Source organism: Triplophysa rosa, linkage group LG21, assembly GCF_024868665.1.
Source record: "Triplophysa rosa linkage group LG21, Trosa_1v2, whole genome shotgun sequence".
NCBI lineage: Eukaryota > Metazoa > Chordata > Actinopteri > Cypriniformes > Nemacheilidae > Triplophysa > Triplophysa rosa.
In genome coordinates, this window is record NC_079910.1 from 12,463,626 (window position 1) to 12,489,049 (window position 25,424).

Here is a 25,424-nt window from a genome sequence, read left to right on the forward strand (position 1 = left end):
GGGAGCGATTGGAAATAAAAGCAGTTGCAAAGACAAGTAACCGAGACGTGTAACAAATGATCTGTGACTTCTGAATGTAAACCGTATATCACATATCGCTAAGCATACTATATATATTTATGCAGACACGGACAGCCTGTGTCATTTGATAGCACTCCAACACTGGATAGACCAATATATCTCCTTTTGTTAAAGGTATTGTCACCAACAGAGAATGAATAAATAAAGTGATATCTTTACCCTGTCACAGTCTGGTGCAGTGTAATTCAATAGTGCAAACGGCATGCGTGATGTCTATGTGACAACAACACCTGCAGTTTCTCAAATGGTTTATCCAATTTTAGTGTTTTAAATGTTGTGGTTTTGAACGCATTTGTTTTCAACATATCCTCCAACCCATACAACAGAATAGGTCTTGTGTCACTTCAAATACAGTACGACCCACAGAAATGAGAGAGATGCCACGGAAACATTTGCCTTAATGTTTTGTTAGAGCATAACACCAGGAGCGCAAGGATAACTGGTTTGATCCCATTGACAAACTGATAAAAAGTATGCACTTTACATCGCTTATCCAAAGTGTAAGTATGCACTGTAAAAGCTGGAACACACTACACAACTTTTAAAATCTGAACATCACACACTTGCAGACTTTTTGAAAGTTTGCGGAGAAAAACAGGTCATCACACACTACACGATAAAATCTGCAGACTAGCACAGACTTTCTGCAATAAGTCCAGACTGAAAATCTGGGCAAGTCTTGTAGTGTATTCCAGCATTAAGTCGCTTATCCAAAGTGTCAGCCAAATGCATAAATATAAAAGCAAATTTTGTGAATTTAATACTGGAGAAATTGTGAGTAAGGGACTATGGAGGACTAAACCTGCAAAAATTATAAATAAATAAATGTATAAATATATAAACGAATAAATGTAATAATATGAAAATAAATAAAGGAATGTATGGTTTGATAAAACAAAATAATTCGTTTTAGCTATTATTGATCTTAGCTTTAACTTTTTTTTCATTTTTTAAATTGATTTATTATTTTTTGTGTCCATTTTTTAATTATTTTTTATTATTATTATTATATTATTTTTATATTATTTTATTTATCATTTCCTTTTATTTTTACATTTATTTATTTATACGTTTATTTATTTTTATATTTATTTATTATCGCATGTATTTATTTCCACTTTTATTTATTTATTCTTGAATTTATTCTTACTTTTCTGTGTCTTGTATGATAATTAGATGGGTTGGTCTTGCCTACTATTGGTTCAGCGTAGATTGCAGCGTTTGATCGATTACTCTTGACTTGTTTTGGACTAACGTCATGTCACTCACTGATCGTTTGCTTCGTGTATAACGTAAAGTAACTATGGCGGGCGCACAATTAGCTAGAGAGTTACGGCATTTAGCCAATGAAGTCGATAACCATGCATCAAATGACTATGTGTCATTTAGATTAGGTGCGCTTATTTATGTTTAAAAAAATACAGCAATATAGTTCTTCAAATGGGACTATTAGTATAATAGACTTTAGTTGACACATTCTCTTTCTCTCATCCAGGCTCTATGCAGGTCATGAATAAGACTCGGCGGATCATGGAGCAGGGTGGGACCCACTTCTCCAACGCTTTCGTCACCACGCCCATGTGCTGTCCGTCACGCTCCTCCATGCTGACGGGAAAGTACGCCCATAACCACAACACCTACACCAACAACGAGAACTGCTCCTCACCCTCCTGGCAAGCCCAACATGAGCCGCGGACCTTTGGAGTTTATCTGAACAACACCGGCTACAGGACAGGTGATGAGCATTACTACATGCCAAACTATGATAGAAATGTTAATGCATTTTATCTACTGTGGTGTATGAACTTCCTGTGATATAAAACATTTGGCACGTATAATTGGTAGTGTTTTCATTTGTGTCCTTTAAGAACCGTTTCATTACTCAGAGCTGAAACCTGACAGTGTGTCTGTTGTGTTTTTCATACACGCTCACCAGAGACGCAGTTTGACAAGCCTCCGGGTCCCCACACACTCTTGAACACTCTCCCACAGACTCCGCACGAACATTGACATAATCTCTCCCCAACAGATGATTTTCATTACACTGGAAACCTTTGGGCTGTTGTAGATGGTTTTGTGTATTTGTGTGTGTGGGGGTTTGTTTTGTTTGTTACATTGAAATAAAGCAAATCTACTATGTGCATGTAAACACACTATGAGCAGCTGGAAATGTTATGCACATGCACACACACCTGGCAGTGAGTCAGGCTCTTAGTGGTACCAGTGATCCATTAGAGCTCACTTCCTCTAGTAGAGAGACGCAAGCCCGACCAGCATCCTCTAATGTAACATTTCTAATAGAAATATTCATCCATCTCCAGCTCCCGCCCTCTGTTCTATCTCTTAGTGTGTGTTTACTTAGATCAGTTTTCCACATATGTGTATTTTGATGGAATGTTTATTAGTAATATGCGACCTCGATTGTAAAAAGTGAGAGATTAGATTAGAAGCATCAAAGTAGTCAGAGCCATAAAAATGATGAAAATTGATAATGTGTGTTTATTGCTGTAAATCATAGATTATATTATAGATTTTGAGATACAGTACTCCAACTGCCGTTTTTAATATAAATACAGAAATTATAGATTTGATTGATACTATGGTTTATCATTTTGCACAAAAATACCATATGTTGGCTTTTGAAAACATTGATTTCAATGTCCTTAGTCAATATTAAAGATATCAATTAGGGTTGTGCAACGATTAATCGCGATTAATTACATCCGAAATAAAAGTTGTGTTTACATAATATTTGTCTGTGTACTGTGCATATTAGTTTTGTATTTATAAACACATACATGTACGTGAATATATTTTTAGAAAAATAGAAAAATTAATAAATGTTTAAATATAATTTAAATTAAATAAATACATGTAAATATTTCCAAAAAATAGATCTGTATATGTGTACGTGTGTGTGTTTATTAATACAAAATTTATATACAGAGTACACAGACATTTATTATGTAAACACAAACTTCTAATCTGGTTGCTATTAATCGTGATTAATCGTTGCACAACCTTAATATCAATGTTATATTCTCACATAATGTTCTTTACATGTTTTTATGTAGAAAAGAGTAAATCCCAAAAAACGACTTTATCTGGGTTTTCGCATATACTGTACACTGCGTTCCAAATTATTATGCAAATGATATCTTTCTCTGGTTTTCCTAATTTGTCGATGCAAATGACAGTCAGTATAATTTTCAAGTAATCAACAGTTAGGGTACATTTGGAATTTTATTGAACAAACTTCCCACTGACAACAGTATTTATTTAAAAAATGAAAAACTCAAAATGCACTGTTCCAAATTATTATGCACAACAGAGTTTGAAAACATTTCATAGGTTGTAAAAAACTGAAAATGGTCATTTGTTGAATTTGCAGCATTAGGAGGTCATATTTACTGAAATCAAAAGCTATTTCAATCAAAAACATCCTAACAGGGCAAGTTACATGTTAACATAGGACCCCTTCTTTGATATCACCTTCACAATTCTTGCATCCATTGAACTTGTGAGTTTTTGGATAGTTTCTGATTGAATTTCTTTGCAGGATGTCAGAATAGCCTCCCAGAGCTGCTGTTTTGATGCTAACTGCCTCCCACCATCATAGATCTTTCGCTTGAGGATGCTCCAAAGGTTCTCAATAGGGTTGAGGTCAGGGGAGGATGGTGGCCACACCATGAGTTTCTCTCCTTTTATGCCCATAGCAGCCAATGACACAGAGGTATTCTTTGCAGCATGAGATGGTGCATTGTCATGCATGAAGATGATTTTGCTACGGAAGGCATGGTTCTTCTTTTTGTACCATGGAAGAAAGTGCTCAGTCAGAAACTCTACATACCTTGCAGAGTTCATTTTCACACCTTCAGGGACCCTAAAGGGGCCCACCAGCTGTCTCCCCATGATTCCAGCCCAAAACATGACTCCGCCACCTCCTTGCTGACGTCGCAGCCTTGTTGGGACATGGTGGCCATCCACCAACCATCCACTACTCCATCCATCTGGACCATCCAGGGTTGCACGGCACTCATCAGTAAACAAGACTGTTTGAAAATTAGTCTTCATGTATGTGTGGGCCCACTGCAACCGTTTCTGCTTGTGAGCATTGGTTAGGGGTGGCCGAATAGTAGGTTTATGCACAACTGCAAGCATCTGGAGGATCCTACACCTTGAGGTTTTCGGGACTCCCGAGGCACCAGCAGCTTCAAATACCTGTTTGCTGCTTTGCAATGGCATTTTTGCAGCTGCTCTCTTAATCCGATGAATTTGTCTGGAAGAAACCTTCCTCATTCTGCCTTTATCTGCACGAACCCTTCTGTGCTCTGAATCAGCCACAAATCTCTTCACAGTACGATGATCTCGCTTAAGTTTTCGTGAAATATCTAATGTTTTCATACCTTGTCCAAGACATTGCACTATTTGACGCTTTTCGGCAGCAGACAGATCCTTTTTCTTTCCCATATTGCTTGAAACCTGTGGCCTGCTTAATAATGTGGAACGTCCTTCTTAAGTAGTTTTCCTTTAATTGGGCTCACCTGGCAAACTACTTATCACAGGTGTCTGAGATTGATTTCAGTGATCCAAAGAGCACTGAGACACAATACCATCCATAAGTTTAATTGAACAATATAAAATTAAATGTTTACGACACTTAAATCCAATTTGCATAATAATTTGGAACGCAGTGTATATAAATATGTATGTACAGTACTTTTGTTGTACTCTACTACTGTACATTTGTACAAGTTAAAACGCCTCTAAGTATAATCTTGAAATTATTGAATTGTGTTTACTAATATGGCCCTAAATACTAACTATGCTGTCTTGTGTGTTTATTGTCCCAGGATTCTTCGGGAAGTATCTGAATGAGTATAATGGTACTTACATTCCTCCGGGCTGGAAGGAGTGGGTCGCCATGGTGAAGAACTCCCGCTTTTACAACTACACCCTGTGCAGGAACGGTGTCCGAGAGAAACACGGGTTTGAGTACTCGAAGGTCAGTGTTAAAACAAAAGTAACAACTTTATTAAATTTCCTCCCTTCCATGTCAGTCTCTAACGCGCGGCCAGAAGAGTATGTAACACATGCGTGTGGTGCTGATAGAGAACAGCGGCTGCTGCGTCTGCTCAACACACATGTCGCGTGCTCTTCTGAATGCGCGTTTTCATCCTTTGGTGGAGGTCTCCTTCAATATATCCTTCTTCCATTTTCTTCCATCTCTTCCTAACCAGTTTGAGTGATAAAGTGTGATTTAATATAGTCACTGTCTTTAAAGGTCAGAGGTCATCTATCACAACAAAAATTCTTATTATTATACTAAACATCCTTAAAACATGATATTTTCACTTGAAAATAAAAAATATTTATGTTTTCATTTAAGAAAAATCTAACTAACCTCTGTCATGTTTTTATCTAAAACAAAAAACTCTGCCAGTGGGGTACCAAATATTATTATTTTTCCTGGTTGTTATTTTTCTAACCTCCCTAACAAACATATTTTTCTTGTTTTATGTAAAAACAGAACAAAATGTTAGATTTCTCTGAAAGCAAGTATATATAATTTAGTTACTTTGTTCTAATTTTGCTTATGTAAATCTTATTAAATATCATGGATAATTGTAGTGGAAAACAAGGAAAAAAAAGATTTTTGCAGTGCTTTCTTTGTTATTTTAGTTTTTCTCACTGTTCACATTTCTATCAACACCCATATACTTCAAATTAAATATAAATTCATTTATATTAATAAGATTAGCTTTCTTTCTCTTCTGACAGGACTACCTGACAGATCTCATAACCAATGACAGCATCAGTTACTTTCGTATGTCCAAGAAGATCTTCCCTCACAGACCCGTGATGATGGTCATAAGCCACGCTGCCCCTCATGGCCCGGAGGACGCGGCCCCTCAGTACACCACTGCATTCCCCAACGCATCACAACACATGTGAGTTCAAACCTTCATGCTTCACCTTAAATCACCTCACAGTAGTTTGTGCTACTCACCCAAACAATAAAATTCTTTATTGCTTACAAATGTATCATTTTGTGTCATGAGACATGTTTTAACCAAGCGGCAACCTTCCGATCTCTCTCGTGAAGCCAACAGGGAAGTGACCTCAATTCATCGACTGGCCGCTAGAGGCTGGCTCCAAAACAGAGCAGAATCTCATTGAGCCCCATGTTAAAATGGGCAACTTTACAGCAGAAAAAAAACATGATTACAGCCTGGTAGAAAAAATGATTTTGGTCTATACAGCTAATTTTACCCTTCAAGACAACTGTGAGGAGGGTGAATTTTGTTAAATGGGTGAACTCACCCGTTTAACTTATATTAAGCCTTAAAAATCTATCTGCAAATTAGGTGCGTGGCCACTTGAGTGACAAGTGGTTTCAGCAAACCAGGCACCTCAGCTCCAACCACGTCCCGCCTCTTTACCTATTTTCGATTATCCAGGACTGACGCGCTACTAAGATGGCGACGGCCGGCTCCGCCCACTTTAAGCTTCAAAACAGCTCCTCAGAAACCTACGGGTGACATCACTGACACTACGTCCATGTTTTATACTGTCTATGGTATTAACCCTGGACATGTAAACCTGGAATTCATATGTATTACTTTTATGCCGGAAATATAGAATGTTAGAAAAACTTGCCATTACCAAGCTGGGAAGAGCCAGTATAACTCAGATTGTGATCCGCTAAAAGAAGATAGTCATATACACCTGGGACGGCTTGAAGGTGAGTAAAATATAGGCAAATTTTATTTTGGGGGGGAATTGCTCCTTTATTGAAGGTATAAAATGTGAGAAATACCGATTGCTTGATACTGGAATCTGCTCACATGGCTCCTGGCAAGGACACAGTGTACGAGGAGGAGAGAAACAGCTGGAATTTATGAATAACACACGCTCGTGTCTCTCTGTCTGACACTCAAGTGTGACTCAATAGTTAAAATGGATACAGCTCTCTGACTTCACACTCCTGCACACACACACACACACGCTTGTTTTCTCTCTCTCTCTCTCGGTTGCTCCTGCTCTCTTGCTAATTGCTCACCAACTGGTACCAAACTGCTTTTTCTCTCTCTCTCTTTCCTCTCGCTCTCGCGCCTTTCACCTGATCTCGCCATTTCTGTCCCTCCTGAAGATAAATCCTTCTGATTCTGTTTCTGTCTTTCCCAGAGTCTGTAATCCCTCCGTCAGAAAGATTCACACTCTCTCACATACACACTCCTGAATACACATACATGTTACATTACTGTGAATGGAACACACACACAAAGTCTGTTTATCTCTTTCTACACACAAACAAGCCGGGAAAACCTGTCTACACGTGACGCTCTTTTGAGGTAGCTGGATTTGCAAACTCTCTCTAACCCCACCCTATCTCTCATGTAATCTCAAAATCTCATTTTATAGTTCTCTGTCCATTGTACACCGTGTACTCAACATGTGCCGTATCCCAGAATCCTCTGGCCAGATGTCTACAGCTCAGCTGAGTTAGGATTCATTCTTGACTGTTATCGCTTTAACTTCATAACTCATGGTTGTATCGCAGATTATAGCAAGTGTTTGTCCATAGCTCTTCGGCCAGAAACATACTTAATCCAAGTAGCCAATGCAGACAGGACTGTATGCCCATTGCATTGCAAATGACTTGTCATGCTTAATGAAAGTGAAGTGTGTGTTTTGTGCGACTAGCATAGCATCAGAATTGCAAAAATGAATGCAAAAAAAGTGGACTTGAAAGAGAAAACAATACGACAATACTGACAATTCAAAACGTACTTGCGATGCATAATAAATGGATAGTTTTTATATTCGCATGCTTGCATAAATGTATTATGGCTTTAGACAGTCAGAGGCAGGGCTGGACTAGGACAAAAACGGCCCTGGACTTCTTGACCCAGAACGGTCCTTGGTTGTGCGGGGGGTGGATTGCGATGGCCCATGTTTAGATGCGGCCCACCGGGAAAAGTCGCGGAATGCCAGATGGCCAGTCCGCCCCTGGACACACGCAGATATATTATCTACTTCATGCACCACAAATGAGCTTCATTACAGCAAATAAAACCTGTAATGTACAAAGTGCTCTTGTACTCTTTCAGAAATCAATTTACTCTTAGGACATTGTGTCTCAAAGAGCAAAACCACACTAACATGAGCTCTCATATCTTTCGCATCTAAGCAACAGAAAAAAAAATGCAGCGAGGGAGAGAGAGAGATACTGGCTACGAATATTGCTGTCTATCTTAAAATATTAAGGATTCAGGAATTCACAAACACGTGTCTGCCTGATGATGGAGAAACTGAAAACAGATGAATGGATTATTTATTTCTCCATCAGCCGAGGTTCTTCAAATAGAATGTTAGAAGCTTCTCAGGCTGTTACGGGTTTAACAGCCATTTGATCCACCGCTGCAGTAGATAAAAACTGAAGATGCAAACCTGCCCACTTTATGACTGGAATAAAACATCCATCATCCTTTCGAAGTGACGGCTCGAGCCGGCCCGGGTTTCTGGAATTCACCGTGTTTTTATTATTTTTCTGATGTCATCTCCTTCCCCCCATAAAAACAAACAGCCTGTTTTGCTCATCCTGTCTCACATCCGAGCTCTTCATAAAAAACAGTTTTATGGCTCCCTTACGTCCCCCACTATTGTCACATTGCACCTATATTGCCATGAATTATGTCATTTTTTTGGCTTCGAACGTGGCCATTGATCTTAGAACGTGCAGACGATTTACCCACATGTCAGTCCAAACCTGTATGACTTTCTTTCTTCTGCAGTACACGAATGAAGATATTTTGAAGAATGTTGGTAACCAAACAACACTGAGCCCCATTGACTTCCATTGCATGGACAGGACATTTACCGGACAAGACATTTATCGAAATATTTTCTTTTAAGTACCACCGAAGAAAGAGTCATATACAGGTTTTGATTAAACTGCAAGTTTGATAACATTTATAAAATCAACAACATGGCATTATAAAAAACACATTTTATTGCAATGACACATTTTATTGAAAAGAAAAGTCTTGCGCAAAACTTGTAGATGTTGTCTGTTCCAGATATAGTGTATTAGATTCATCTGTGCTGTGAGCTCTTTCATTAACCGGTGGGCACAAAATCATCCATGACGCGTCTCTGAAATCCCGTCACACACACACGCATCATTCCCCTGCTGTCCGTGCAGAATGGCCCAGAATTCCTGTATCCTCTCCTAATGCTCCATGAAAAATTCCCAAGACTGCCGTTATTCTCACAGTTCAGTCCACTGCAAACCAGGCATCACCCTCCCTAATGGCTTCCCGCTAGCACTGTATTTCTCTGCTCCTTGCCCTTGTACAGTTCTGTATTTGATTAACCCCTCGATGCCCCCCGGGCTGGCACAGGGCCACTGAAGAGACATTGTCCAAATCCTCACAGATAGCCGGGGAGTGTGTGCTTGCTCTCCAAGCGCTATTGTTCGGTGGGAAAATCCCCCCGTTCTCATCGCCGTGTGATCCCGCTGCACCTGTTTCATCTCCATCACCCCGTGATAGAGGGAATAATAAAAAAATATGATCAGAGCAGAGAGAGAGACAGGCAGTTTGGTGAGGATTTAGAGGATTATATGGTGAGCAATAAAGAAGAGAAAAAAACCTAGTGACCTGTCATGCTGTCTACTGCCAACATAGGAGCCTAATTTGGAATGCTGTATATAGAAGGCAACTCCACACGCCACACAAGAGACTGAGCTCCCAATTCCAACATAGTTAACGTTAAAGACGGTTTCAGAGGCAACAACATAAAGAATCGTAATGTGGGCCAAACTTAATTTACGGTAGACCTCCGAAAAGAATCAATAACTGTTGAGTAGTTTTCATTTAATTCAATTAATATACAAAGAAATATTCATATAAATTAATATAGGGCACATATGTCTGTTTTTGTGTTTTTGTTTTGTTTTTAATTCTATTTGTTAGCAACTAATGGTTACAATATACCAGTACAATAATCGTGATATTAATAATGATTGGTTATTGATATTGTGTTAATACTACATTATACACTATATGATTATATCATAAATAATCTTGCGCCAATATCTGGTTGACATAGTAGGTGGTGGTTTTGCCTTCATTTAACTGCAGTGGTTATGAATTCTCTTTGCTTTTCTGACTCATTGGCCAAAAAGGAGAAAACACGAAATAAACAAAAATGAAAGATGCGTGTGACTATAGCATTATATTTATTAACTCATTTTTTAAAAATTTGATTTAGCAATAATATTGTTATCATGAATTATTTTTGCCTCAAAATCTTGTTACTCTGTCCACAAATTTACTTCAACTTCTTGAAGCTTGATGCAGTGCATTCTGGGATTGCCGTCTCTGCATAAGAATGCATGCAATGCTGGGGTGATGTCTAGATGGTAAACTTTGCTCTGCAAAACTTGTCATTTCTGGCTACAAAAGAAATATGGAGCGATTTTAGTCTCATTAATTATTCAAGCGTAAAACAAGATACACACATGCGTAAACAGTTTCACATGAACAAAACCTAATTTACGTGCACAAAGTATAAATATACATTTACAAAAAGCAATTCACGTGCGTAAAACAAAACTATTTTCTCATAAAGTACGTTTCGCAAACACATACGACGATGTTTCGATATTTCGAAAGTTTAAAATGTACACGTTTATCGTGTTATGTGAATGTGCAAATCGTCACTCACGTGTGAATTGCCTTGGATGTGTGTGTGTGTTTTTTGAGACTCTCCTGGCAGCGCAACCCCTCCCACGTGGGTTGTCGTACTCTTTAGCCAATCGGATTCAACCTTACCATTCAACCAATCATAATCATGGAGAGCACAGAACTCAAGGTTAACTTAATGTTAGCACTAAAGGCTCGTTTGTACAGTTTCGCTAATCTACTCTCTGAGCTGTGATGCTGTATTAAAACATAATACAGCCACGCAATAAATCTGTTTTTATTCATTTATTTTGTAGGAGAAAAGTATGAAATAGTGAGTGAACATGACCACTTAAAAACTACACAACCAGCAGTCACTTCCACTGAACTGCTAAAATCCATCTGGGTAACAAACTGTGACTGATAGATGAGATATGTTCATGTTTGTATGTCCATACAATGTATGTTTAAAATGAAAAAGGACAATAAATAACTAGTTCTTGGAAACATTGTTTTGTATGGGCGCATAGATGTGTAGCTGCGCAAAAGGTGCGCAGAGCCTTTTTCCTTGAGTCCTGTGCTCTCCGCGTTTATGATTGGTTGAATGGTAAGGTTGAATCTGATTGGCTAAAGAGTACGACAACCCACGTGAGAGGGGTTGCGCTGCCAGGAGAGTCTCAAAAAACACACACACACATCCAAGGCGATTCACACGTGAGTGACGATTTGCACATTCACATAACACGATAAACGTGTACATTTTAAACTTTCGAAATATTTGTGCACAGTCGTATGTTTGCGAAACGTACTTTATGAGAAAATAGTTTTGTTTTACGCACGTGAATTGCTTTTTGTAAATGTATATGTATATTTTGTGCACGTAAATTAGGTTTTGTTCAGGTTTTGTTGAAACTGTTTACGCATGTGTGTATCTTGTTTTACGCTTGAATAATTAATGAGACTAAAATCGCTCCATAAAGAAATGCTGTATGAATTTCACACAAATCATACATTTTGAACCGAACAAAGATTACTATCATGCAATGCTGCCTAATGGTGTGTGCATACCAAAAGCAAAGCATTGCGTTCTTCGCTCTAGATTAAATAAAAACTCTCACGCAAATAAAAACATTGCGCGACGGGGAGTATCTTCGCGCATCCGGACCTGTCAAACAGTACGTGTCAATAAGCTCTTCACATGAATTTCCCGCGCAAGTTTCATGAAGACACGATTGAGGTGAACATTGCACGTTTGCGGCACTTGTGTCGCCAATTCGCGTTACTCAGTACGAATCCACGTCTTTTCATGTCGTTGCATTGACTTTGTATGTCATCTACTTAAATAACTAAATTCGCTTTTGGTGTGCACACACCATTAGAATTAAGGCTTGGAATGCACATATTTTCAAAAAGAATGTGTTTATTAATAACACATTTGTTGCGTTACAGAATTTGAACACATTATGTGTCGTTTTGTGTTAGATAAATATAAGGGACAACACAAAGCTAAAAGTAACACACAATGTGTTGTCCTTAACTAGACAGAGATGTGTTCAGTTGTGTTGTGTAACAATGTTCAAAGTAAGGGAGGAAGGAGGCGGGAACCGGCGAACATTAAATAAACTTTTAATAACATAAACAACTCATAAACCAATTAAAATGGCCGGCAGCCACCTCACGGTCGACTGCCGGCCACAGAAACATAATAAAACATAACATAAAATGTCCAGGCCTGGTCCTCTCTTGTTGTACCTTCCTGTCACTCCTCCTCTTATGCTTCCAGAGCTCCTCCGTGAGAGATGCGAGACCGGTGTAACGCACAGCTGACACTCATTATCACTCGCGCCACCGGCCTCGCATCGTTCCCTCACGGCTCTCGTCCCGCCTCCCTCGTCACATGTTGTTTTTAACATAACCGTTTTTAAAGTGTACAATGCCGTTCAGGTCGACAAAGGATCAACTACACAAACGTGTCACTTTAAGATATCACTGCGTACACAAAACAGTAGAGATAGAGTATAAGGTCACCCCTTGTCTCCAAGTTGTTATCGCTCCAAATATATGGCGCCCTCAAAACAAGGCCAAGCAGAAAACAGCCCAGCATGACGATGTTCACATCGATTTGTGTCTGTAGACGGCCTTTAAGTAATGGCTGTAAACAATAAAGCCAAGTGCTTTATAAGTCCAGTATAAGTGCTGTTTTGCTCGGCCTCTCAGGCCTGTCACATAAGAAAGGGGGCGGGGCTTTGAACACTTCTCTTTATCCTTCAATAATGGTTGAACGACCATTACATCAACAGTGTCATTCTGTCAGTCAGCGCAAAACCGCGAGACTTTAAGATTGCGGCGTGTCATTTTTGATGGGACGAGTGAGAGAGTGTTGCTGTTGCTCATATGTAATTCTAACCCAACATGTACACACACACACATACCTTCACACACTCACACAGACACATCCCGGCTGTCAAAATGGCTCTGCTTGCTTTCCTCCAACATGAGCAGAACAAAGAGAGCAAACGGTGTCTGAAGAACCTGCCTTGATTTCCCTCAGTCACGCTCCAGCACACCCACTGACTGTGACTCTTTTCCTCCCCATTCAGAACGCCCAGTTATAACTACGCCCCTAATCCAGACAAACACTGGATTATGCGCTACACCGGCTCCATGAAGCCCATTCACATGGAGTTCACCAACATGCTACAGAGGAAGAGACTGCAGACGCTGCTGTCTGTGGATGACAGTGTGGAGAAGGTACACACACACACACATATTCCATTCAAATTCAGTACGATGTCCCATGATGCTTTTGTCCTACTTCCTCCAAAATACCAGCCACACAACAACCCCAAAAAATGTATGTTTGCTTTTGTCTGAATGTAGATTTATAACATGCTGGTGGACACTGGAGAGCTGGACAACACGTTTGTAATCTACACTGCTGATCACGGATATCACATTGGTCAGTTTGGATTGGTCAAGGGGAAGTCAATGCCTTATGAGTTTGACATCAGAGTGCCCTTTTACATCCGTGGCCCGAACGTGGAGGCAGGAGGCATGTAAGTACACTCGTTTGTTTTTGTGTGTGTGTCATGTTGCATCCAGTTTTTAGGTCTAAGTTTTGTGATTCTTGATAGTGATGTTTGAGAAGAGAGAAAGGTATTAAAATAAGGACGTGACGCAGGCCAGACTTGAACCTGCATCCCCTCGGGAGCATCACAGCTCTGATCAGAGTCACGTTTCATTTTAGAAACCTTGTGTAGTCTGCTAGTGTGTACTAACTAATGGATTTAGACGTGACTCGCAGTCTTGGGTAAGTTACTCTGAAAAAGTAATTAATTACTAGTTACTAGTTACATATTCAATAATTAGATTACTGTACAAATGACTCTTTCCAAAAAGTATTTAGTTACTTATTACTTTCTATATCCTACATCAACCTTGATTAGTTAAGTGATTCAAGGATAGACATGAAACAGCCCATTTAATTCATTCAAATAAATAATATAAACTACATAGAGTACTCTTATTAACTGACCAAAGTATTACAAATGTGAGAATTATACATTAAAGCATTCATTTTAAAGTTAGACTTTGAATTTTGATGTCAATTCCACTATCGCACACACACATATTACACAAAGTATTTAGATTAATTACATCAGAAGTAACTGTAATTAAATTACAGAAAAAATAAGAGTAATCCCTTACTTTACTTTTTCAAGGGAAAGTAATTAAATTACAGTAACCAATTACTTAGTAACTAGTTCCACCCAACACTGAGTGACTCGACAGTGAAAGCTCTTCCATGTTATTCTGAGTTTTCTTCCTATCCATCTGTGACAGGAACAAGCCACAAGACGATATGTTAGTCACTTGGTTAATAATATTGTGGCACTGGTTAGCCAAAAATCTCATCGGTCCAAAATCACATTCTGCATGATTGTGCATTTAAAGATCACCAACAAAATGTCAAATACATCTAAATCGCCTGGAAATAAGTTCACAGACGATATTCAGCTCCAGTAATCTGTTAACTTTACAATCCATTTATTGAAAAGGACTCAAAGAAATTGTTGGTTCACAAATTCGATGCATTTTGGAATTCGACAGCCCAAGTCCTCTTTTAGTGTTGTTAAACAGAGATATGTGATGTTTAAAAAAAAATCGCTTGTTTTTGTGTTGGTGGGCGAACCAATTTATACAGGTTTAAAATGATGGTAAGTAAATATTACCATGATTTTGGGGTGAATTATTTCTTTAAAAGTCAAGTATGTTCGTATTGGCTGTGATTTGTTGTGTGTGAATATTTTTGTCGTGTCACGTCTGGTCAGAATACTCTGTGATATAAGAGGTTCGCAGGTGCTCTGTTTGTTCATTAATGTGATGTTATAATCACAGATCTCTCTCTCTCTCTTTCTCTTATTTAATATCATTCGTCTTGTTTAGCGCTGCTGTGTGATCCAGCTACACTGTGTTTCTCAGAAAAGCTGATTAGCATCCGTGGAGATCACAGGGCTTACTGTAGATGTTCGACTGGGAGAGAAAGACACAGAAAACAGGATAAAGGTTTAGAGAGAGACAGTGTTCAATAGGAGGATCAGGAGGAGAGAGGCACAGTCGAGATCAGTTTAACATTAAATGAGTCATTAGACAACAATGGATAATTCAATGGTTAAACCTCATTTCAAGTGATTGGGTTCATCTGCGCGGTCCATTCAAAGAATTTGAAGTGAATTATAATTGACATCCATCAGGGGTGAAAGATGACAAGCTGAAGCATGTCGAGGGTGTTTGGATTTGTGGTATCAAATAACATTGACCCCCTTTGACTTCCATTGTCTGAACCCAAAACACTGAGACATTTCTCAAAATACCTTCTTTTGTGTTCCACAGAAGATATAGTCATATACAGGTTTTAAAGAACATGAGGGTGAATAAATGATGACAGAATTGTCGTTTTTGGGTGAACTATCTCTTTGGTTTATCTTTCTGTTTCTCTCTCACTTGCTCTCGCTCTGTTTGTCTTAATGTTGTCAGTCACTGTGCATGTTCTGTTCATCTGGTTTTCTGACCATCATGTCAAATGGCGACTTCCTCTTCTGTTTCCATAGCAACCCCCACATTGTCTTGAACATCGACTTGGCCCCCACCATCTTGGACATTGCTGGGATAGATGTTCCATCAGACATGGACGGCAAGTCAATCCTCAAACTCCTGGACACTGACCGTGTTATGAATAGGTGAGTGTCTGGAATATGAAATGACATTTACAACGCATTTAACTTTTGTAGAGGGAAATACTGTAAGGGCGAACTTGATGTTTGTCAGGATTTTGATTGGAGTGCTGTTTTTTGGAGTTTCATCACTTTGGAACTTCTATATGCATAAGTCCCTAAATGTTTCTTGATGTAAAATATTTCCAATTGTCACTTCATAAAAAAAGTCTATATTTTATTTATATTTATTTAAAAAATCTTTAAGAAAGCAAGACATTTCCAACTGGGATAGCATGAGGAAGGGTAAATTATGCAAGAATTTTCATTTTTTGGTGAACTATTCTTAGTAGCGTGTAGCGTGACTCATTGCATTTACTGTAATACAGAAGCTATTAGACTTAAAAGAACATTACCTGACTCATTTTTGTTTGTGAGTCGCAGCAGGATGAGGTGGCTCTCTGCCAAGCATCTTACTGCCAAAGAAACCTCATCAACATGAGACCCGCTGAAATCTCATCTCTGCTCTCTTCCGCTAGCCTGGGTACCGCTTTATATCAGATGTGAGGAAGAGATGCGTATCTTTGTAGGACGAGCTTACAAGAAATAAATAATCCGTGAAGGAGAGACACATTGCTCTTATGCTCTCAATCACCTCAGAGAGATCCCAATTACACTCCATTTTACAGTTTGGAAAGAAAACACGGATATTGTTTGGCCCCACAGAACTCACTGCAGTGAAATAGGGTGATGTGGGTGGTTGCCAGGGTGTTGCTAAGTTTGATGTTGGTTACTCTGCTCTGTAGACAGGGTTTGGATCTCTCCCACAATACAATTCTATAGTGTTCTGTAAAGCGAGCAGATAAAATATCACTTATCTCTATCATCCATAAGATGAAAACCAGGCGTCTGATCACAGTGAAAATTAAAAGCACACTTCTCAACAAGCTTAATCATTTAAGGTAGCATTCATGTCTGTAGCAATGTGGGAGGAGTTAATACTGTACAATGGTAGCAACAATGGTAATGATGATGCCGTAGCAAGTCGGTATAGAAGAAAACACATAAGCGTGAGTAGACCAGCAAGGACAAGCTTAAATCCGGTAGAAACTCTTGTAGAGATTAGAGAGGGGGTGTGTGAGCGGAGCGATCGATAGCTCATATCTGCAAAGAAGGTCAAGAGGTGCACAGAACACTTCTGTTTTAACACCTCCATATCTCCTGTTTTCTTCATAAGGGGCACTGGAGGAAACAATAACAATTCTTTAACACTTTGAGAGTGTGGATTATATACTGTATACACCGTGAGTGTTAATTTGACCTTTTTCAACACTGGCGATTTTACTGTGCTGCAGTTCTGTTCAGCTGAACCCGTCTGACACGTCATCTTTTTTGGATTACTGTTCTGCTTGTAATTAGACTTTGGCTGAACTGGTTGCATTTAGTCACAGTTTGAGAGAAATCACAGACTAAACTGATAGACGGCCAGTCTGCTGCTGCAGACGATAAGTAACAAAACCAGTAAATTAATGTTTTTCTACTTTCTGAACGTCTGATGCAGGTTCCAGTTCAACAAGAAGGGAAAAGTGTGGAGAGACTCGTTCCTGGTGGAGAGAGGGTGAGTCAGACAAGATTCATTTATGTGTGTGTATGAATTTGGCTTTACTTGTTTCTGTGATGAGGTTTTGAAAGTGTCCTCATAAAAATGACTTGTGAGGACAATTTAAGTTATCTTCACTATTTAAAAAGCTCGGCCAAATATTCTTTTGTTTCAAAACGAATAATTTCGACATGTGTGTTTTAAGGTGTAGTATAACATGGTTTACAGTAGGTAACTTTACCCTTAAAGTAGTATAACCCTGCTGAATTTTTTATTTATTTTGTATTGGTTTTAATGGAGTCTATAATGGTGTCTACTGATATTCTTTTGGTGGGGTGTAGGAATAATGCCCAAAACACACTAGAAAAGGAATTTTGAAATGGTTTTACGGGAAAATGCTAATGGTTTATAATGGTATTTTAATTCATACCATTAGAATAGCACGCGCCTGGCTCGAAGTTAACTTCCGGTCTGTGTTTGGTTATCGGTCTGGCTAGTGGCTAATAATATATCTATTTATATTTTTATTTTATACTATTTATTTATAATAATATTAATTAATATTAATGTTTTATTGTATAATAATTGTATTAAATAAACAATAGTTTAGTTTTTGGGGGGGATAAAAAGGTCAATGAATGTTTATTAAGTGAACATTAATGCTTTATTTTCTTGTGACTGATGACAGAAAACTGCTGCATAAAGTGTTGGATGAAGGGAAAGATATGGCCCAGGAGGAAAACTACCTGCCCAAATACCAGCGTGTTAAAGACTTGTGTCAGCATGCAGAGTACCAGACGCCATGTGAACAAATTGGTCAGGTACAAACAATTCTAATGTGCACTGCTGGAGTGGAATTATTTCCTCTTATTTTTTCTGAAGCACTCTTTGTCTTTCTCTCTCACACACACACACACACACACAGAGATACCCTGAGAGGACTTCTGAGTAATCTGCATTGTTCTGAAATTAAAATAGATGACTTGATGACTAAATAGTTTATTTTGTCCCCACTACATTATGAAACAGCTTGCAGCGGGGATGTATTTAATATTAAACAAGCATCTGTAATTCATTTACTTTCTCTTTGTTATCATACGCGACAGTCTGGCACTGTAATTTGTTTTTTTTGGTGGTGTTTTGCTGAGTGGTCTCTGCAGTTATTACCACTCACAGAAAGTGACAGCGGCAATATTCTCTCCAGCAAATAGCTTTCAGTCTCACACTTTAATATCTTGCCGTCAGTTCTAGTGAAATTACGAACTTAAATGCAAATAAATGTGTGCTTGCTGTTATATACAGCTACAGTACTTGTACACACCTCCAAGTGTGTTTTTATTGGAAGTAAATGTTATATTAAGGTAAAACCCCTCAAATCCAAAACAAAAATATTACCTTAGGGGTATATTTACATGACCACGTTTAGTAAAAACACATTTTTGTGTTTTGGCTGTTCATTTACACAACTCAGTTTTGTTTTTAGTTGTTTACGTGGATGTATATGAACAGAGATGTTTGTACGCAAAACTTTAAAAAAATGAAAAGGAAAAACTTTTTCTGTTTTTAGTCGTGTGACCGTCCCCTAGATATGTCCAAAGTTGAAATATGTTCATATTTTGTCCTACGTTATTGTCTGAGTCCTCTAGACCATCACAAGCGTGAAGCATGAATCTCACATTTGAATAAAACCAGCCTGTTGTAGATTGTATTTAAACATTTCGTTAACACAGCGAACAGGGACACGAACCACAATGCAAAGACGCCCATCTGAATCTTTGCCTGAAGTCATTTAACAGACACATTCTGAAAGTGACCGTTGATACCTTGAGGGTTCAAACCTGCACTCATTCAGTTACCAGCCCTGAACTTTAATCTGCACCTCCTCTTGAAGCAGCACCAGGCAGTGTTGAATCATGTGTATGTCAGTGTAGCTGTTACAGCTCATATCGTGTGGGTTACAGAAGCCTTGAGTTGATGCACTGAGAGGTGTGGAGCTCCTGGTGTTCTGCCGATCGCTGTGTTCCTCATTAGCGAGCCTTTAAATGAGGTGGATGTGTGATCTTGTGATAACTGCAGATGAATAAGAAGCCAGATACAGGGCAGGGGTAATTTTCACCTGTTAAATCTGGTGTCTAAACACACATACGCTCACACAGGAACAAACATGTGCGCTGTCACACGTCAGGTGAAAAGTTAATGGGGGTTGGAGATGGGCACATTTGTCTCTGTAGCAGACGCTGTTAGATACAGTTAAGTCACAGTGGAATATGATTATTACACAATGTAACCATTTTGACTGTTTCTTTATGAAGTTTAACATTCTGAATATGAAAATCGAATTAATTTTACCATCGACGGTACTCACAAAAAAACAGAAAAATATTTTCACACATTTATACATTTGAGTAGTATAACTCGTACGCAGAAATGACAAGATACTGGCATAACACTGAGCTTGAGTCGTCCAAAACTTCAGAAGTGTACATTTGATCGTTTTTGTCTTTTATGACTCACGAACCAAGTTCCAGGTGTAGTCACCCATCATTGCTTCATTCCACCTTCCCTGTGCTACAGAAAGTTCTCGAATTTTCTGACAGTGACAATTGGAAAATAATTTTTAAACATCTTGAAATCTGTACAGTTTTTGATATATGTAATTAGTTACTGATATAAGCTCAAAATTGACAGTACTTGAGCTAAATATACACTAAAACATTGATGCCTCATGAAAATAAATATTACCACAATAATTAGCACCACAGAATTGTACAAGAACTATAAAAAGTTCGGGCGAAACAACAATTTGCTACACTGTTACATACTGTATTTTATAAGATGCTGTACATAATCTTTTTTCAATTCTGTACCATTTATGTAGCATGCTGTTTGGCACTCCAGTGTACTTATAATAATTTTGAATAAATCATGGTATTTCAGGTTTGTGAAAATATATTACGATTTTTGTCTCTCTGCAGAAGTGGCAGTGTGTGGAAGATGCCACAGGGAAGATGAGATTATCTAAATGTAAAGGCATGGCCAGCCTTTCTTCTGTGAGGAAACCTCCTGTATCCAACATGAAATCCCAGATGTACCAGCAGAGTATGAATTCTGACGTCAGCGTGAACTCTGACCCTCAAGACTGCAACTGCGAACCCAAAGCCTACAGACTGAGCACGTACTCCAAAATCAAACTTTTCTCCAAAAAGAGTGAGTAGACATCTGGCACATCTACACACTGTACATACACACCAAAGCAAAAACAAACCAACTTCCATGCCTCCCTTTAACTGTTCTGTTTGCCTCTGCTGCCCTCTGGTGGAAATAAATAGTAAAATACCCCCTGTTTCACATTTGCTTAGCAGAACTGAAGTCATTAAAGAGCTACTCCAGGAATCGCTTTGCTCGGGCTGTTTCCATGGAGATGGAGGGAGATCTGTACGCAGTGGACCTGGATGATGAATACAGACCCACGGGCCGCAGGAACTACAGCATAGGACAGAACACCGCGAATGAGGGAGAGTTTAGTGGGATGGGACCCGCAGTCAGCCAGACCAGTAACAGTCTGACTTTACCTTCATCTATTAAAGTCACTCACAGGTGTGAAGCAGGACGTGTGTGTGCGTGTGCAAGTGTGTGTCACAGATGTGTGACATTTAGTTTGTTTGTTGTCTGTATACAGGTGTCACATTTTGGCAAATGAGACGGTGAAATGTGATGTCGGTCTGTACAAATCACTGCAAGCGTGGAAGGATCACAAGCTCCATATTGACCATGAAGTATGAAACACACTGCAGCCAATCACAAAGCAGATACATATTCTTAAAGAGATAGTCCACCTGAAAATGGAAGTTTATTTACACACCCTGTTATTGGTCAAATCTGAGTTTGTTTCACACATAAAGCTTTAGAAGATGACTTGTGAATACAGAACAAGTGGTATGGACCACTTTTATTATCCTTTTTTTTTGTGGAGCCTGGGAGTCCAATTCTGTTTCTGCTAAATAACTTTATTTGTTGTATTATGGAAGAAAATAAACAGGTTTATATAGAATAGTTTTACACTCACAGCTCTAAGATACACATAGACCATCACGTCATAATGTACAATGCTCTCTTTTCCACAGATCGAAACACTCCAGACGAAGATTAAGAACCTGCGTGAGGTCAGAGGTCACCTGAAAAAGGCACGACCTGAGGACTGTGACTGCAGCAAATACATGTGAGACTCACATCTGTCAAACCTCTGTTAATCTGAATATGTCTCATTCATTCTAACTCGAATTAGTTCTGTCTTAATTTCTGTATATTAATACGTTCTATTTTTTAATTATAAAAATGAATATTATAATATAAATATATGATACTATTATTGAAAAATAGTTAAGACGTTAAAACTATGAAATAAAACAATGTCAGTTATCATTTATTGTCTTGTTTCTTTTGTTTCAGTTACAAGTCCAAATACAAGAGTAAACTGAGAAAATACAAAACAGGAAATGTCCATCCATTCAGGTTGGTTTCTGTCTACACGTGTCTGTTTGTGTTTGCACATGAATGCATCTCAAATTCATTATTCTGTCTCCGTCTGTAGGAAAGGGTTGGAGAAAGATAAGAAGACCTGGATATTGATGGAGCAAAAGCGCAGGAAGAAACTAAGAAAGCTGCTGAAGCGTCTGCGCAACAATGACACCTGCAGCATGCCTGGCCTCACCTGCTTCACACATGACAACCAGCACTGGCAGACTGCCCCCTTCTGGACATGTGAGGCACACACACACATATACCAGCAGACACAATCCATGAGTCTGGGCTGGATCATTTGATTATTGTGTCTTTGTTTGCAGTGGGCCCGTTTTGTGCATGCACCAGTGCCAATAACAACACTTACTGGTGCATGAGGACAATAAATGAGACGCACAACTTCCTGTTCTGTGAATTTGCCACTGGATTTCTGGAATACTTTGACCTCAATACAGATCCATATCAGGTCAGCAGTTACATTTTATAACAAGAAATGTAACACTTTTGAAGCAGTTTTAATTCTTTGTGACAGAACCATTTTTAATCTCTCTTTATGTGTGTCTGTGTCTGTAGTTGATCAATGCAGTGAACACACTGGATCGGTATGTTCTGAATCAGCTGCACGTTCAGCTCATGGAGCTCAGAGGCTGTAAGGGGCACAAGCAGTGTAACCCCCGCACACGCAGCTTTGACGTCGGTGAGTGACACACACACACAGCATCCTCTGGTCCAGTGACAGACACACATACACTTCCCTCTGAAGGGATCAAAGGTGATATGACATGGGAATATTACATCTTCATCATCTTCATCCTCACCTGACCCCCGGCCCTGCCTTGCTTTCTCTCCTATTTGTTTTTTGTTTATTGTTATTAAACACAAGCTTGCACATCTGTCCTGAAGGGTAAACACGTTCTGCCAGCAAAACACATAAAAGACACATATGATATTGAAATGTCCTGAGATAGATGTAGTAATAATATGTAGTACATATTGTCACATTTCTAGAGATTATTACAGTGATGAAGATAGAAGAGAGAGACAAACTTAAGTTCTTAAAATCTGATTAAACATCTCAATGAGTCACATTAAAACTATTGACAAATATTTATTTAAATTAGTTGAATTGTCTGTTTATCCTGACTTAGTTTGATATGAATTAAAGAACACATTGAGTATGTCATACAATGGTGGTTTATGTGTGGATACAACTACCCTAACAAAAATATGTTCTGCATGCAAACATTTTGCTGACATTCCCATTTAAGTATAAAAAATATTATTGTTAATAGTGTTTCTGAGCATTTTGATGTTTCCATTACAGTAAGTGTTTTAGAAATTCTACCAACAAAGTAAGAATGATGTTTTTATACAAACATTTTTAGAACTTTTAACAATGATAGACAACATTACTGCAGAACAATTTTGATAGTTAGACAGACTTTTAAAGGGACAGTTCACCCAAAAATGAAAATTCGGTCATGAATTACTCATCCTCAAGTTGTTCCAAACCTGTATAGATTTCCTTGTTGTGTTGAACACAAAGAAAGATATTTTGAAGAATGTCAGCAACTGAGATTTCTAAGGCACCATTGACTACCATAGTATCATATTTGTTTTAATGGTAGTCAATGGTCGTTTGTTTTCCTAAATCTTTAAAAAATAATTTGTGCTCAACAAAACAAAAAAATGATACATTTGTTTTTTCTACCATGGTAGTCAATAGAAATGTCAGTTGCTAACATTGATCCAAATATCTTTCTCTGTGTTCAACCAAACAAAGAAATGTATACAGATTTGGAATTTTTGGAAAGAATTTTCTTTTTTGGGTGGAGTAACCCTTTCGTTTTCATCCAGTATCTTAAGTATATAAAAAGTCTACAGAGCTCTGTACTTCCCAAAACATGATGTTTATCAAGCTCACTAATTCAAGAACAGTTCATCCGACTTGCATTCATAAAAATATGGATGAGATGATCTGAGCCCAGGGACAGAAGTGCACAGATGGTACACCTCTAGCAATGCTCTAAGGATCTGAAAGATAATTGGGTTGTACATCACATTGTTTGACACCGTCTCTAACTAATGATATTGTCTCTTCTTCAGGAGGCAAAGAGAGAAGCAGCTTTGATGAATACAGGTATCACTGCCAAATAAATTTAACTCAATTTGGACTAGAAGGCTACTGTTACGGTTATTGGGGATGCAGATACTAATCTCTTCACATGTGCCTTTTGGCTGTACTGTAGATTGATTGGAGCTTAAACATGAATGTTGAAGTAGTCTGATACACATCACACACACAAAGGCATGACAGGGATTCACTCCGCAATGACAAATGAAAGAGAAGACATCACAGAGGAAGACGCTGACACTGATGTGAGATCAGCTGGTTAAAGAATGCTCTGGGTTAAGCCATCTCAAGAGCATCTGTAGCAATAAACAACAAAAAATGAAAATGCATAAATAATAATACATTTATAATAGTAGTCTATGGGGAAAGAACACTGGGGGGTTTACGGTCTGAAATGTGCAGCTCTTTTTTTTTAAGCGGTTGAAGTCATTTTTTTATTCAAATTGTTCAAATGGGTGTACTGTAGTCATCTTCAATTCAGTCAGACATATCTTTTTTATATCATTTTATTTATTAATATACATCATTTGAAACAGGTGACTGTCATAGATAATCGTCGGATTACAACTACATTTAAACTTTGTACTTCCTTGACAATCTAGATGTCTTCTCCTTCAGATATGATTCTCTTCCAGTGAGCGGTACTCTTTGTTCTTCTTGTTTTGTCTCTCTTGCCTTATACTGTGCATTGCATGTAGCCTTGGGTGCTTTTGTGTGTACGTGAAAGCCTTGAGTTCTCTGATTGGCTCTGTCTCTATCACATGCTTCAGTTTGGGGGCGGGGTAACAGTTTGTCTTATCGTTGCTTGTCGCATTAGGCAGTTTCATCGCCGGAAATGGCCTAAAGTGAGGAAGCCTGTCTCCAAATCGCTGTGAGTTTGGATAATAATTCTGCTTCTCGTCCATAGGATACAATGCCACCAAGCCACTACCTTGTCTGACTCACCAATCTCTCCCTCTCTTTCATTTTCTTTTCTCTTCCATGCATTCAGTTCTGCCTGGCATGCTTGATACAGCTTTAGTTTGTAGAGTTAGTTTTCCTTCCTTTCTATCTGCATGGGAACTTTCCCCCACCCGATCATCTTCACCCGATGCCTGAAACATTTGTGTTCTGCCTTGTTGATTTTTCAGGTTTTCTTTTCCATCGAATCACAAGCATCGAACCATCTCCATTTAGATTTGTCC

General features: G+C 38.6%; 1 protein-coding gene across 11 annotated transcripts in view; it reads left to right on the top strand.

The window, feature by feature from the left end:
* Window positions 1-25,424, top strand: part of sulf2b (sulfatase 2b) — a 146,120-nt gene that overhangs the window by 118,238 nt on the left and 2,458 nt on the right. For 6 of the 11 annotated variants that reach the window (XM_057320241.1, XM_057320244.1, XM_057320240.1 and 3 more), the window contains 16 exons: window positions 1,577-1,816; window positions 4,935-5,086; window positions 5,863-6,032; window positions 13,373-13,523; window positions 13,653-13,828; window positions 15,884-16,012; window positions 17,547-17,603; window positions 18,274-18,406; window positions 20,561-20,792; window positions 20,945-21,182; window positions 21,265-21,361; window positions 21,710-21,804; window positions 22,035-22,097; window positions 22,177-22,346; window positions 22,430-22,572; window positions 22,680-22,803. In XM_057320241.1, coding sequence (XP_057176224.1) covers window positions 1,577-1,816; window positions 4,935-5,086; window positions 5,863-6,032; window positions 13,373-13,523; window positions 13,653-13,828; window positions 15,884-16,012; window positions 17,547-17,603; window positions 18,274-18,406; window positions 20,561-20,792; window positions 20,945-21,182; window positions 21,265-21,361; window positions 21,710-21,804; window positions 22,035-22,097; window positions 22,177-22,346; window positions 22,430-22,572; window positions 22,680-22,803 — 2,370 coding nt within the window. Of the gene's footprint in view, window positions 1-1,576; window positions 1,817-4,934; window positions 5,087-5,862; window positions 6,033-13,372; window positions 13,524-13,652; window positions 13,829-15,883; window positions 16,013-17,546; window positions 17,604-18,273; window positions 18,407-20,560; window positions 20,793-20,944; window positions 21,183-21,264; window positions 21,362-21,709; window positions 21,805-22,034; window positions 22,098-22,176; window positions 22,347-22,429; window positions 22,573-22,679; window positions 22,804-24,212; window positions 24,247-25,057; window positions 25,112-25,424 lie in introns of all 11 variants that reach the window. The other 5 variants (XM_057320246.1, XM_057320247.1, XM_057320248.1 and 2 more) reach the window with 5 other exon arrangements.